This window comes from Tamandua tetradactyla, chromosome 8 (genome assembly GCF_023851605.1).
Source record: "Tamandua tetradactyla isolate mTamTet1 chromosome 8, mTamTet1.pri, whole genome shotgun sequence".
Classification (NCBI taxonomy): domain Eukaryota; kingdom Metazoa; phylum Chordata; class Mammalia; order Pilosa; family Myrmecophagidae; genus Tamandua; species Tamandua tetradactyla.
In genome coordinates, this window is record NC_135334.1 from 33603892 (window position 1) to 33619399 (window position 15508).

A 15508-nucleotide genomic window follows, 5' to 3' on the forward strand; every position below is an offset into this window, starting at 1 on the left:
TATGATCCAGCAATCCCACTATTAGGTATATACCCAGAACTGAAAGCAGGAACTCGAGCAGATATTTGCACACCAATACTCATGGTGGCATTATTCACAACTGCCAAAAGATGGAAGCAACCCAAGTGTCCATCAACCAGCAAATGATAAGCAAGATGTGATATATACATACAAGGGGAATATTAATCATCCATAAAATGGAATGAAGTCCCGATGCATGTGACAACTTGAATGAACCTTGAGGACATTATACTGAGTGAAATAAGCCATACACCAAAGGACAAAAACTGCACAATTTCACTGTAATGAATTAATTATAATAAGCAAACTCATAAAGTTAGAATCTACAATATAGGTTGCCAGGAGACAGAGTGGGGTAAGAGACTGAGAAGTTGATGCTTAACTTGTACAGAATTTCTATTTAGGCTAATGATAAAGGTTTGGAAATGGATGGTGGGGATGGCACCACATTACTGTGAGCGTAATCAACAGCCCTGAAATATGCAGGTGATTGTGGTTAAAGGGGGAAACTTTAGGTGTACATATAACTAGAATAAAATTTAAAAGATAAAAACATAAAACTATACAACACTGTGAACCATACTGTAGAGGATGGACTATACTTAATAATACAAGCATACAAGCTTCTTTCATGAATTAAAACAAGTACACAATAATAATATAAAGTAGTAACAACAGGTTGGTATATGGGAAAAAATACACCTAACGTAAATTAAAGATGATAGAACTATTTTAATAATCTTTCCTCAATTCCAATAAAGATAACTACTGTTGAAAAAACTATTGTAATTGTAAAACAAACATGCTATCATCAATTGTAACAAATGTTCCATACCAACACAAGGTGTTGGTGTACAGAAGTACTGTATTTTATGCAACATTGTTTTATAAACCTCTCTAATAAAAAAAAAATTACATATATATGTATATATACACACACAACAAATCAAAATTTGTCATATGAGGCTAAAGCAGTGTTCAGAGGGAGATTTGTTACATTAAATACATTTATTAGAAAAGAAGAAAGGTATCAAATCAATGATGTAAAGTTCTACTTTAAGAAACAAGGAAATGAACAAATTAAATGAAAACAAATGGAAGGAATTAATGAGAAAATCAGAAATCAATAAATTTTAAAACAGAAAAAACACAGGAAATCAATGAAATCAAAAGCCGTGTTTTTTTTAAAGGTCAGTAAAACTGATAAACCCCTAGCCATACTGATCAAGAAAAAAGAGAAGACAAAAATTTTCAATTCAACACCAAGAATAAAAGAAAGAATTCTCACCTGCCATGCGGTAGACCTGGGTTCGATTTCTGGGCAGTGTACTTCCAAAAAAAACAAAAAAAATACAACAAATACTGCTGCAATAACAGGATACTCACATGGAAAAAGAATGAAATGTGACTCCCACCATATAGCATACAAATAAAGTATAAAAAAAGCAGTATCACTACAGAGCTGATATAACTCAAAAAGATATTAATAAAGTGAACAACTTTATGCCCATTCAAAAACTTAGATGAAATGTACAAATTAGTTGAAAGAAACAAACCACTATAGCTCACTGAAAAAGAAATACATAGGTCTACCACTTTGTGTAAAATAAAATCAAGTATTACAATATGACATTGTAAACTGAATTAATAGCACTGGCTTATCTATTTGAATGTAGTTAAACGGGAAATTTTAGATTGTATAGATGTTATTAGAATAAAAATTTCAAAAGAAAAACCTATAGGACTGTGAAACACAGACAGTAAGCCCTAATGTAAACTACAGACTATCTTGAATAGTACAATTTTAATCATCTTTCATCAATCCTAACAAAGGTACCACACTAATGTAAGGCATTAATAAGGACAGGGAGGGGTATAAGGGAACTCTGTATTTTCTGCAAACCTACAACTTCTGCAATTAAAAAAAAAAAGTAACCTAAATAATCCTGTATCTATTAAAGAAATTTAATTCACAGTTAAAAACCTTCCAACAACAGCAAATAAACTGGAGGTCCCAGTGGCTTCACTGAAGAATTCTACCAAACATTTCAGAAAGAAATATTCTGATTCTACACTCTCTTCCAGAAAATAGAAAAAGTGAGAAAACTTTCAAACTCATTTTATGAGACTAGCATTAACCTGACACCAAAATCAAGACAAGTGACCAAATTTCATCATGTACATACTGAGAGCCATGATTACAATAATCTGAATGGTTTAGTAATCTGAAATGCTCAAATATCCTAAATACGACTCAGATCTTTTTGAGTCATATTTAGGATATTTGAGCATTTCAGATTACTTTTTGGTGAACTGGTCGAGTTTGTAGATACCACTGGCTTGATCTCAAAAGATTACCTCTAGCTTGTTGAGGGCACTGTTTGGGGCATAGCCTATCTGGTGTTCAGAGCAACATCAAAGACCTCAAGTGACTCTTCAGAAACGAGTGAAATAGGTAAGAAGATCTTGATTCATAGGAGAACAGTTAAGCAGAGTGTGATGCAGGAATGAGGGCACTGATAAGGTCTCATTTAAAAGTATTAAATTGGCAATAAAGAATATAAATGTCTTATAATTTAGTTAGCATAATTTAGCCTGAATACCTACCTTTTAATAAAAAGACTGAGTTTCTAAAGGATCAGATTTGATTTTATTGGAAAACTTTGACATCTGGCTTAAAGTCATTTTGCTAATACCAAGTCCCATTAAACCCTATCCGACACAGAACTGCTCCACCTTTTTTTTTTTTTTTTCCCAGGTCTCTGGCATGGCAGGTGAGAACTCTGCCTGCTAAGCCATCGTGGCCTGCCCTCTACCTTTGAAACAAAAAAAAAAAAACCAAAAAAACATTCTAGCCTCTAACAACAGCTTCCTTCCTTTGTGGTCTCTGAGTACCTTTCATCTACAATCTGGCAACAACACTATACTTTCCCATGGCGGCACTCTACTTATCCAGGCAGTCTTCAGGGTGGTCCTGTATATTCTATACCAATACTTCTGCTTTCCATTAACTTCCCAGTGATCTGCTCATTGTCTAATTCAATAGATGTTTCTTTGTCTAATCCTTTTTACCACACTTAAAATGTTGACTACCCCCTCCCCTCTCTTCCTTTAACTTCTATGACACTTTTTTTTTGGTTTTCTTCATTCTACTTTAATTGTTTCTCAGTTTAGATGGTGTTGTACCGCGTATCTGCTACACCTAAACATAGCTCTATCATGTGATTACTCTACATTATAATTTTTTGGTTTACTTGTGTTTTTTCTGCCATTGGACTGTCAACTCCTTGAGGGCAAGGATGGTATCTGTAAACCCTATAATTCTAGCTCCTATGGTAGGGACCTAGTATATTATTAGTGAATTAATAATTTAATAGGTACTTAAGTGAAAACTGAGGTTCAGATTCTGTAGCCATATAATTTTACTAAGGAAATATTAAACTGTGAGGTCATTTGGGACGCACGCAGACTCCACTTTTTTGAAATTTCACTTCATGAGGAAAAATCCACAAACTTTAAAACGTACCTAGCCACTGTTGCTGAGATATTTCACACCAGTATTTTCTTACTGAAAGAATGTCTTTGAGCAGTATGTTGCTACAATCAGCTCCATAAATGGCACCATTAGATGAATCTTTCACTGTATCCATAATATAATTCAACAGTTCTTGACATTTTAATCTGGGAGCTCCTATTTAAAAATTAAACAAACAAATATGACATATAAATCTTAACAGAAAATTAAGCTATAGACATTTGGAATGGCAACTATTTTAATAATTCCTTTTGGGAAGTTACTATTAACTAATCTTCTTCTCATAGAACAGAGGTCAGCAAACTAGCATGAATACCACATTTAGCCAGTCACCTGTTTATGCAAATGAAGTTTTACAGGAAGACAGTCATACCCATTCATTATGGCTGTTTTGGTGCTAAAACCACAAGGTTAATCAATTGCAACGGAAACCATATGTCCAGCAAAGCCAAGAATATTTATTATCTGGCCCCTTCACATAAAAAGTCTGCCAATACTTGTGATAGAAAAATAATAGGAAAAAAATCATTCATTTATCCTTAATAATTCATAATTAGCATATCAGACCTAAGATGATCCAAAATTTGGCACTCTTTATGAAAAATGAATTTTTAAACAACATGAGATTTTACCCTGAAAAGCAAAACTACTTTGAAGTACTATAAGAGCATTTATGGCATACAAATATGTAAGGCTGTAGTTTTAAATGGTTATACAGGTAATTACTTAGTAGAAATTATGAAAATTTGGCCTTAATGGATACATATTCTTGAAGGTAACAAAATTACATTTGAAAAATTACTTATTTTCAACAAATTATTGCTCTCAGAGGTGGAATTTTATTGTATTTCAATATGGGCAATCTTAAAATTGTACAAAATTTATTTTTTATTATAAGCTATGAGCAGGGTCCAACTCATTATGCTTATCTGAACACACTCTAATTTTAGGATTTCCTTATGATGAGACCAGTTATCATATTCAGAATCATCAGACACTGTGTACATATACACTGATACAACCATAAAATCATTTTTCCTTATGGCTTATCTTATAATTCTAGGCATCTGGTCAGTGATGAAACACAAAACCATATGATCAAAACAAACAAAAAAAAACATATGATTCTCTTCTATAACACCCTGTGCATCTCTCTAATTTTCTGTACCACATTTTCTTATCTATACCCTCTAACGTATTGTTAGACTTTAAGAAATTAATAATAAAAACGAAAATTCCCAACATACATCCTAGTAACTGCCCTAATAGTATATAGTCAACAAATGTTTTTGGAATGACTACATAAAATTATTGGATGAAGTCTTATTTCCCTATATCCTTTGTTCCAACATTATATCCTTCCTCTATCAACTTTTAGAAGCATTTTCAAGAATTGTGCTTACATTTTTTTTCCTAAAAAAAAAAAAAACTGCCTCAAAAGGACAACTGAAATAAAAAAGGACAACTAAGGTACCTGCAAAGAGTTTAAAGAACCTCAACGGACTTTACACTTTAGGCTGTGCCTTCTATTTAGACCCTGTCTACACCTTGAAAAGGCAGACAAATGCTGACATAAAGGAATGAACAATATTTGCTCACTTGTTCTTTCCCACTGCCTTTTCACCTCTTTTTTTTTTGCCCCTAATCTGTGTTCCTTTCATTATACATCAGATACCAATGCTAAGTAAGCAAGGCTGGTAAATTCTGGACACATGTCTAGATTTCTCCTCAACCTTGCAATCCTGAAAATAAAATAAAGATATGAGCTGAGGCAATAGTAGCTCTGGGGTTTTGTCCTGGATCAAAGATGTTAAAGTTACAAAACCAGTCTTGAAAGGAAAGCTAGCCTTAAATGAAATCATCACTTTTCAACCATTTAAATTATATTGCACTTTCTTATAAACCGACACACTGATACATGCATTTCAAATGTGATCTCCACTGTTAAAATTTTCAATTTTTTTCACTCTAAGGCAAAATTTTAAGATGCAAACTTTTCTTGTGTGTTACAAATTGGCATTATTATGTACCCCCTGCCCACATTGCACTCACTCTATAGCACATGTTAAATTTCCAATGTTACTAGCCAAGAATACTAAATTTACTGGATGCAAGGCTACCACACAAGGCAAATATCTCAGTGTAGGCTTCCTTTGTCTCTGCTGAAGTCTCTGACAAGGGCCTATAGCAATCCAGCTAAATTTTTGCTGAAGTACTGCTCTTAATATTCAAATCACAGATCATCATTCTAAAATATCATTTGGGTTAACAATCTTTGAGCTTCCACGTAATAATATTTACTAGTATCAAGCTTTCCTCATTCTTAAGCTAACTTTGATATCACAAAGCAATATTCTTAAATGTGAAGAGTAGTCAGAGTATGAGCCCAGAAGTCCCTGAACAAGCATATCTGCATATTGCTTTCAGCACTGTGTAAAGCCCATGTTCCCCATATAAGCCCACTTTGGTTTAAAACATCAACTCTCTGAAATATCAACTGTATAAGTTCAAGATACGTGAACTCACCGGGAGTAAAAAAGGACCTAGCATTTCTACAAAAAATCAATAGTGTTAGTTAAGAGTGTGGATTCTGAATGCCAAGAAATGCAACACCACGTTTGAATGCATCAGTAAAAATATGGAAGTAAAAGTATAAACTAAAAGATATGTATAAAAGTCCTGGTTACTCCATATCAATCAGAAACACCTATAAGATTGAATCCCACACTTAGTAAGAGAGATATAATTTAACTGAAGAATATTTAGATGACTGACTGCAACAGTAGGTCACATGACCTGAAGGAAGTAGGTTTGTTTAGCTTAGAGAAGAGGACGTGGGGGAAATATCAAAGCTATCTTCAAATATCTCAAAAGATGTCTTGTTAGAAAAATTAAGCTTTTTCTCTATTATCTCAGAAGGTACAGTAGTAACAAATGGAGACAGATTTGAACTTAAAGCTGTTTCAGAGACAGACATGTTAGTAATTCTATCTAAAAGTTCTAGAGGTGCAGAGAGAAGGCCCAACTATAGACATTTGAAAATAATACTTTTTAATGTTTTCAATTCCAAGATTGAATCATTCCATGCTTATATAAATTTCCCCCAGTATTTCGAACCTACAATATTAAATATCGTTATATTTACTAGAAATTAGAGTTAGTATGCAACTTTTACCTCACCATATTCAGGTTAAACTCATGCAATAATTTAAGCCATTCATCTATAATATATAATGCCACTTACTTTTATTTGCACATTTGATGAAGTATTTGACCAAGCTACTAATTTCTTGCATCTTTTTCTGCCTAGAGGCTTGTGTTGAGGCTGATACATTTGATTTTGCTGTTCTCAGACATTCTGTTTCTTTCTGAATATATTTCTGCAAAAATCTGCAAGAAAACAGAATTTTAAAATTTCAAAAAATATTAAATTACTATAAAAGTTTCAAAAAGCCCTGCATGCCATCACAAAGAATAGCTTTTGAACAATATTGCTTCAATCAATGCACCTAAATGAAACAATTAAATCAAATCTCTCTTTCAGGGCCTAATTCCCACAACTGCAACTTAAAGCGTGATCTGCAAAACTCTTCAACTGTAACCTTCATGATTTTCTATTTGTTGGCACTCTCATTTTATCATTAAAAACTTGCAATGGTATTAAGAATCTTCAATCCTTTCTCACTGCTTTCCTCTTTTTCTGTACATGACTTACCCACTTTCCCAAGGTAGTTGAAAATGTCTAGTCTTTAAATGAAGCTTGCCTAGAATATATTAGTGACTAATCAGGAAGCCTACCTGAGGATTTTATGCAGAATCTTTAGGTAACAACTATATTTGTAATATCTTAAATAAACTAAATAACCAGGAGAAAAGGAGCATGCGATTCCTATGTCATCTGCATTCCAAATCTATGAGTCAATCTATACCAAAGAGAGAGTAAAAAATGGATTAGATTTTCTAAACACTCAAGAACAAGTAAGTATGCCTACTTTTTATCAACTGCAAATTCTGTCTCAAGTTTATATAATGCACTCAATATTCTACATTAAAGTACTTCATTTTTCCTAAGCCTCACAATCTGTTTCTAGTTAGAAAAGGATTTCATGACTGAAAATTATGTCTCTCCGTGGCTGGCAATAAGTTATGTCTTCCCACTGCCTGAGTTTTTTTCTTTTTTTAATATTTTTAATGAGAAATATCCACACACATACCGTCCAACCATATTTTGAGAACATTTACATCATTCCAAAAAAAGAAATAAAAAGAAAAATCTCATACATCCCATACCCCTTACCCCTTCCTCTCATTGACCCATAGTCTTTCAATCTACTCAATTTTTACCCTTTCTTTTCCCCTATTATTTATTTTTTTTATCCCTCCCCCCCTTTTTTACTCATCTGTCCATATCCTGGATACAAGTAGCGTCAGATACAAGGTTTTCACAATCACACAATCACAGTGAAAAGCTGCACAGTTACACAGTGTTCTTCAAGATGCAAGGCTACTGGAACACAGTTCAACAGTTTCAGATACCTTCCCCTAGCCACTCCGATATACCATAAACTAAAAAGGGACATCTATATAAAGCATAAGAATAACTTCCAGGATAACCTCTCAACTGTCTGAAACCTCTCAGCCCCTGAGACTTTATTATCTTTCATTCTCTCTTCCCCCTTTCGGTCAGAAAGCTTTCTCATTCTCATAATGCTGTGTCCTGGATCATGCCCAGCAGTCAGGTCCGACACTGCCAGGGAGAGTTATACTCCTGGGAGTCATGTCTCACGTAGGGGGGAAGGCACTGAGTTCACCTACCAAGTTGGCTTAGGGAGAGAGGCCACATCTGAGTAATAAAAGAGGCTCTCTGAGGGTGACTCTTATGCATAATTATTAATAGGCTTAGCCTTTCCTTTGTATGAATATGCTTCACAGGGGCCAATCCCAAGATTGAGGGCTCAGCCCACTGAATTGGTTGTCCCCATTGCTTGCAAGAATATTAGGAATTCCCCAGATAGGGAAGTTGAACATTCCTTCTTTCTCCCCAGTCCCACAAAGGAACTTTGCAAATACTTTTCTATTTTCTGTCCAAATTACTCTGGGATATATCCCACATTACACTAACCTGTAGAAAAACAAGATCTCATGCCCTATTCAAGACTCCATGTAATTATGGTGTTCAAGTAAACTGACCAGTACAAGGCAAATTACATAAGTTCTACCTAGAATATAAAGTTTGCACTAAATAAACATCTCTCTCTTTGATCTTGAAGAGGTTGAAGTTGAAAATATGCCATTGCCTGAGTTTTGTTTTTTAAATTGTATCCATATGAAAGTTTTCTAATCTTCCTTTATTTACTTCATTATAATCTAGCACATGGTAGTTACTTATACTCAAAAGCAATATTTAAAGTTGTCAAAGTTATAATTAAGTATTTACTATAGCTTAATTTCATTCTCTAATTTGAAATAAAGTCTTATAAACTGACCAAGATGAAAGGAATTCCCTCTCAATTTATCTCGAGTGAGATAAGCCTAAGACATTTTATGAAACAAATGATTTAAAATTTTTAATTTTTCTATATAAACCTCCTTTAAAAACTGTATTTCAGACAAACATATTAAACATTAACTTCATATGCAAGGTACAGTAGTTTATAGAGAGCAAAGATAAGATCACACATAAACCTAATGTGAAAACAACTGAAAATGAAATTGAGAAAAATAAAGGCAAAAAAATTGAATAGAATACCTAAAAACAGCATCCCAGTTCAGATATTTTCCTTGTTTGGAATCTGAATGACGATCCAAATGTTGAACTGTTTCAGGATCTCGAATCAGACGCTTAAATTTCTCAACTTCTTTCTGAAAATGAAAAATGAACATAATAATGGGTTACCAATCATACAACCCTTTAAAGAAAAATTAAAGTAATTTACTACCTTTCGCTCTGTAGCTCTATCATGTTCTAGTTGACGGCAGCAAATAAGCAGATCATTAAGTGCTAAACTCATGGTTCAGAATTTCAGATCACATATAATTGTCTGTAGAAAATACATAAGCATTCAAAATTAGTTTAGACCATGGAATTAATATATAATTGTTACATCTAATTGTGCAAGAGACAAAATGTGACCAAAGGCAAATACTTTTCTTAATATTCCCACATTTAAAATTAAATTCTCTTAGAATGGGTCAAAACAGTGCTTTAACAGGAATATGAAAAAAATAAGAAAAGGATCATTTACTTTTTTTTTAAAGAGATCTCTTCTAAAGAAACATGACGTTTAAGTTGAGACATGAAAGATGAACAGAGATAGTTAAAGCACGAGAAGAGCACTCACGTCTCTTCGACAGGTTCAACTATTAAACAATACCCTTGTTCATTTGTTGTGTTCCAGGAACTATGTTAAAAATGGTACATGAATCCTCAAAACTCTTTGACATAGGAGATTAGTTTCTTTTATTATCGCCGAGGAAATGTTTGGAGAGATGATTCAATCTGCCCAAGATTATACGTTTTATAAGTGGCAGAGAGCCACGACGTGAACCAATTATATCTGACTACAGAGCCATCTGTCAATGGCAGATTTATTTCCAGAAAGATGAGGCGTAGGCAACATTGTCAAATTCCACGAAAGGATCAAATAAACCTAGCTAAGGACTAAAAAGGAACAGCTGATTTGCCAATTCAGGAGGTGGGTTCAAAGCAAGACATTCATAAGAGGGTTCAAGGCTAAATCCGCTAGGGGCGTGGAGACAAGAGAAGGTAATGGGGTGGGTGGTGGAAGTAGAGGTGGGGGGAGGTGTGGAAAGATGAGGTGAAGCAGGTGGCGTAAAGGGACACTCTGGAAGAAAACGTAAAAATGGGAGTCTGGGAGAGAGGACAGAATGGCTCAGATACGAATGAATTCTCCACCGTAGAAAGCAGAAACTTGCCTCCGCGCCCCTACCGCTGAACTGCGACGGTAACGGCACTGGTGGCCAAAGTGGTATCTCTTGACGTGGCGTTGGCTGCAGCTCAAATTCCCGATTTTCTCGCCTCCTCCAGCAGCTGCAGCTGTAGCTTCTCGAACCCGTTATCCATGCGCCTATTCCCGCTTTCGGTTAAAACGCGGCGTGACCGCGCAGCGCGGGTCTTGGGAGGAAGGGGCTCTGCTAAATCCACGCCGACGTACGCTCTGCCCATGCGCGCCAAATATCACGTGCGCTTTCCTTAGCTCAAAATACTCGTCCCAAAACACTTGGCCTCTCTCAGGAAACGCGCCTGCGCCTTTTCCACCAATGGAGAGCGAGCTTTCAATTGACGTTCGATCTCGGGCTCAGTCTCTTACACCCCGCCTCTTTGCCCTTTTCAGCCTCTCCCTTGCTAATATAAGGGCGGAAATGACGACAGTTTCAAGGAGAACGGGGGCGGGTCTCATTTCGGCGCCTTTCTTTCTCTCGCGGAACCGATTGGCTAGCGTGGAGCGAAAGAGGCGGGACAAGTTGCCGCGGGTTCAGTGCCGCGGCTGGAACCGGGAGATGCGGCGCTGGAGCTGTGGTTTGTGTTTGCCTTTACCTGCGTCTCTTCTCTTATTGTGATTCCTTCTGAGACTTCAATCATGTTGTTACCTTCGGATGTAGCCCGGCTGGTACTGGGTAAGCGCGGATGCGAGAGAGAGGGTTACTGGGCCAGGAAAAGCAGGACGGAAGGACCTTTGGGGGCCAAAGGTTTTCCCTGGGCGGGGGAGCTTAGAGGTTTTGCCTCCCCGCCCACAAGTTCAAACCTGGGGTGATTCTGCTTCAGCCGGAGGCTTTGGGCAGTTTAAGACTCTTTGTGCGGGTGCTCTTCAGAGGCTTGCGTAGGAGAGGAGGGCTGACGAGAAGCAGGGGGTGGTACACCTGGGGCCCAGATTCTGAGGGAAAAGTCAGGCCTGGGCACTTAAGTAGAGATACCTGAAAGAGAGTTGCCTACGTGACGAACAGACTGCGCTTTCTTCAACCTTCGAGTTACTTTCGCTGGTCATAGTTGGGTCCGAGCAGTCAAAAGAAGAACTTCCACCGCAGCCGCTTGGCTTTGTAGAGAGATCTTCCTGATGTCCTTCGCATATCTCGCCTTTACACAACTACGAATTTGGGACGAGTGAGGGTGATTCTCTTCTTTTCCCCGCTCTCCGTAATAATTCGGCCGAATAAGTCGATTCCTATTCCTTTGATTAACCAAAAACTTAAGAGAGGAAATGCCTTTTAATTGAATATTTTCTAGCCCTCGGTAGTTTTTCCTCCGTTTGAGGAGAGTTTGTCCCATGGACTAGTTGTCTGTCAGTGTGTATTGTCTTTGTGGGCCACCGGGTTTTGTTGTCCGTCCCCTGAAGGAAGAAAGAGGATTGTACTGCTGAGAACGTGAGACATGTAAAGCTCAAAACCTGAGCCAGTTAAACACAGACAAATGTGACACCCCTAAATGTAAGCAGCAGTGATGAAACCTCTCACAGTGTCCATAGCCTTTACTGCCATTATTTTATCATTAGAAAAACCCATTTGTCTTGTTCCTTTTTTTTTTTTTTTTTACATATCCAGCCCTGTCGAAAAACAACGGTATTTGTACGGCGGCCTTGATGAGCACGTTTGGCATGAAACATTAGAGAGAAATGGTTCCACCCCCCCGTTTGGAGAAACCAATTTAATGACTTAAGTTTAAACGAATATTTGGTTGATCTTTAGCTCGTTTTATCAGGATTGAATAAGGACGTAGTTAACCTGCATCAGTATCTGTCGTAAAAACCTGAGATCTTGTAATTGTTACATTTAATATATGTAAGCCAATCAATAGTATACTTTCACGGTGTACCTTGACATGCTTTATTTTTCCTCATTATTTACATAAGCATTTTGAGTTTTGGCAGTTTTGTAATCCAGTTTAGTTTCAGGAACCATAGTCTTAAACAAGGTTTCTCATCCTCCACAGTATTGACATTTTGGGCCAGATTTTCTTTGTTATGGGGAGGTGTCCTGTGCATTGTGGGATGTTTAGCAATATTCCTAGCTTCGACCTGCTAGATGCCAGTAGGATTCCCCCAGTTGTGACAAGGAAAAATGTCTTAAGACATTGAAAATAAGTTCTGGGGGGAAGGGTGGGGGTGGCAAAATCATCTCTATTTGAGAACTGCTAAACTTATAAAAGCAATTTCAATATCCATTTGGAATACCCCACATCAATTTGTGAATATTTCTTCTGCACAAACTGGCTGCTCTGACTTTTTACCTTTTTTAATGGATAAAAACTCCAGTCATTGTTGTCTTATCCTAAAATTCTTTCTAATCCACATTTTGTGTATTACTTCTTACTTGGGCTTTTTGTCATAGCTTCCCATCCATATAGATTCCTTCTTGCTATTCATCTTATTTACTGTTGTTACAACAATCTTTCTAAAGCATTTGCACTACATCTTCTATTTTAAAAGTTGAAACAATTTTGCACGTACTAAAACTTCAAATTGTGCAAAAGGATATATAGAACAACAACAAAATGGCAAGGTGCCCCACACTCACTGCGCTTGCTTTTTCATTTGGCATAATATTTTGAAGCTCCTTCCAAATCACTACATAAAGGTCTACCATTCTGAAACTTAGTGGCTTAAAATATTAATGTTGTTATTTGCTCATGGTTCTTACTCCCATCCATATCCACCTCCCCTTCAGCTCTTCTCTTACTTATAGGTCCCTTTTCTTCATAAAATTCCTTCAGCCAATTTTTGGGTGCCTAGTATGTTGCAAATGCTGTGCTAATTGCTAAGAATGAAGAGAAAAATAAGATCACCCCTTAGAGTCCACAAAATTAGGTTTTTTACCCTTAAAAACACTTTACTAGATACCACCTCACATTCTATCTAATGCCCTATAGCACCCTTTTACAGTTGAAGCTTATTCAAAGAACAGTGAATTCTACTTACTTGCTCTACTTCCTTATCTACCCTTCTTTCTTCAGAACACTGCACTCTGACTTGTGTGTTTCTTACTCACTACTTTACCTGAACAGCCCTGGTTACTACTCAGCTACAGATAACTATTGCCTTACTGAGATTTCTTTAAATAGTCTAGGCCAAAAATACATCAAAACATAGCTTATTGCTTCTGGCTCGCTAGTTTGGTTTATCAGTATTCATACAAAATGCTTTGTGTAATTTATCCCAATCATGCGTGATCTTAGCTTCTCAACCTCAGCAGTATGCTCACAGCATACCAAGCTATTTGCAATTTCTCCACATGTTCTTATGTATTCTATCCACTTAACCTACAGTGCTTTTCTCCTTCTCTACCTCATACACTTTTACTCTAGTTCAAATCAAACCTGATCTCTGAAACCTCTTCCAAGGTTAGTTAGTATTCTTAAATGCTCTCATAGCATTGTCTGTTACTTATTTTATTGTAGCTATGTGTTTACCTCTTTGTCTTTTTCAGTATTCTTATCTGGAATTAATGGATAGGTTTCAAGAGTTCTGGGCATAACTATTAAAGTTTATGGGCAAGTGGGGGCATTTTTATTTATGAAAAGTCCAGAACTTTCTTATATTCTGAAATAGGTTAATTAGCTTTCTGCATGAGTCATCATCCAGGAAAACATAAACCAGTCAATATGAATCTGTAATGTGGAGGGAATTTAATGAGGAAATTGGTTATATTGGTGATAGAAGAGCTGAGAGGTCAAACATAAGGTGACTCATGTTAGAAAGAGTAAGAAATCAATCTGAAGCAGGAGAACAAAGATAAATGAAGCAACCCAGAGGCTAGATTGACTGTGTGGAACATGAAAAGTGGACCTCTCTAATAAAGGAGCTGATTTCTTCTTTCTGACTTCCAGTCTCCCACCAGTGCTTCCCATTGGCCTACCGCTGCCAGAAGCCAGCAGCTATGGGTGCCTGGAAAACATTGCATGCATGGTATCAGCAGGATTGGCATACTCCCAGACGGTTCAGAGCCAGCTATCTTACCCATTTTAATATCACTGACACATTATATTTAATAATTAGAAAAGCGCACCTGTAATCATGACATTCCTCTTTGTCTGCTGAATAATATCTATGCTCATTGCCCTGACCTTTACAGCTTTCATGATGTGGACCTATTCTGTCTTTTCAGTTGTATATTTACCTGTTCTCCTTCATATTACTTTGTGCTGCATCCAAACTGAAAATGTTCCCCACACTCTGCATTTATGCTTTCCATCAACTCCTCTGGGACTCCCAACAATCCTCTTAAAATATAGTCTAGTTTTCCCCAAACCTGGTAGTAATTCCTCTGGCCCCTGTACTTATTTGAAGCAAGTTAGACCTGTATCTCTTATCACATTTGCTCTGTATTAGTTATTTCTATGTGTTTCTTCTGACCTCTGTGAACAGGGGCCTTCAACTATGTTTCCCCTTCAGTCTGAGTACTCATTACTACATCCATTAGAAAGCAGTCTGAAGATAGTATATTAAGATAAAGGAAATAGGCCGATTTTCTTAATTATTTGTATACCTTTGTTGGTAAGTTCACACAAAAGATATGTTCATTCAGTTTGAAGTTGTTCTTAGGAATAAAAAAGGAGAAAATCTTAAAATTCACATAACTAATATTAACTGAAGGGTATTCATCTGTATTAATAGTGATAAAAGTTAATTGGTGCCTTATTGGTACTTTATTGCAATATTTGAGATTTAGCATAATCTGTGCCTAAAATTTTCCCTTTTATCCTGAATGAGAGTTGGTTAAGATCAAGAAGTTGATGATAAATAAGTATTTTGTAGGCAAAAAACTGATTAACCATATATATGTGCAAGCATGAACGTAATCAGTTATTTTACCGCATTATTTTGAACAAAATAGGACAAAAGTAAATTAAAATACATGAAGTTAATCTGAAATATGAATTTAATACTACCTAACCTCCAACATCACTTTTGATCTTTCATCCTTCTTGTTAGGGGTGTT

At 36.3% G+C, this 15508-nt stretch overlaps 2 protein-coding genes across 9 annotated transcripts in view; one reads left to right on the forward strand and one right to left on the reverse strand.

Annotated features, from left to right (window-relative positions):
* ATM (ATM serine/threonine kinase) overlaps positions 1-10797 on the reverse strand; it is a 180434-nt gene extending 169637 nt beyond the window's left edge. For 3 of the 7 annotated variants that reach the window (XM_077113049.1, XM_077113051.1, XM_077113052.1), the window contains exons 1-5: positions 10493-10788; positions 9496-9597; positions 9306-9418; positions 6801-6946; positions 3548-3712 (exon numbers count right to left, since the gene is read on the reverse strand). In XM_077113049.1, the coding sequence (XP_076969164.1) occupies positions 3548-3712; positions 6801-6946; positions 9306-9418; positions 9496-9567 (496 nt within the window). In that variant the 5' untranslated portion in view covers positions 9568-9597; positions 10493-10788. Of the gene's footprint in view, positions 1-703; positions 1351-3547; positions 3713-6800; positions 6947-7354; positions 7480-9305; positions 9419-9495; positions 9598-10492 lie in introns of those variants that run through there. The other 4 variants (XM_077113053.1, XM_077113047.1, XM_077113046.1 and 1 more) reach the window with 4 other exon arrangements.
* A 191-nt stretch (positions 10798-10988) lies between these two features.
* NPAT (nuclear protein, coactivator of histone transcription) overlaps positions 10989-15508 on the forward strand; it is a 93318-nt gene continuing 88798 nt past the window's right edge. For both annotated transcript variants that reach the window (XM_077113054.1, XM_077113055.1), the window contains exon 1: positions 10989-11194. In XM_077113054.1, the coding sequence (XP_076969169.1) occupies positions 11158-11194 (37 nt within the window). In that variant the 5' untranslated portion in view covers positions 10989-11157. The remainder of the gene's footprint in view (positions 11195-15508) is intronic.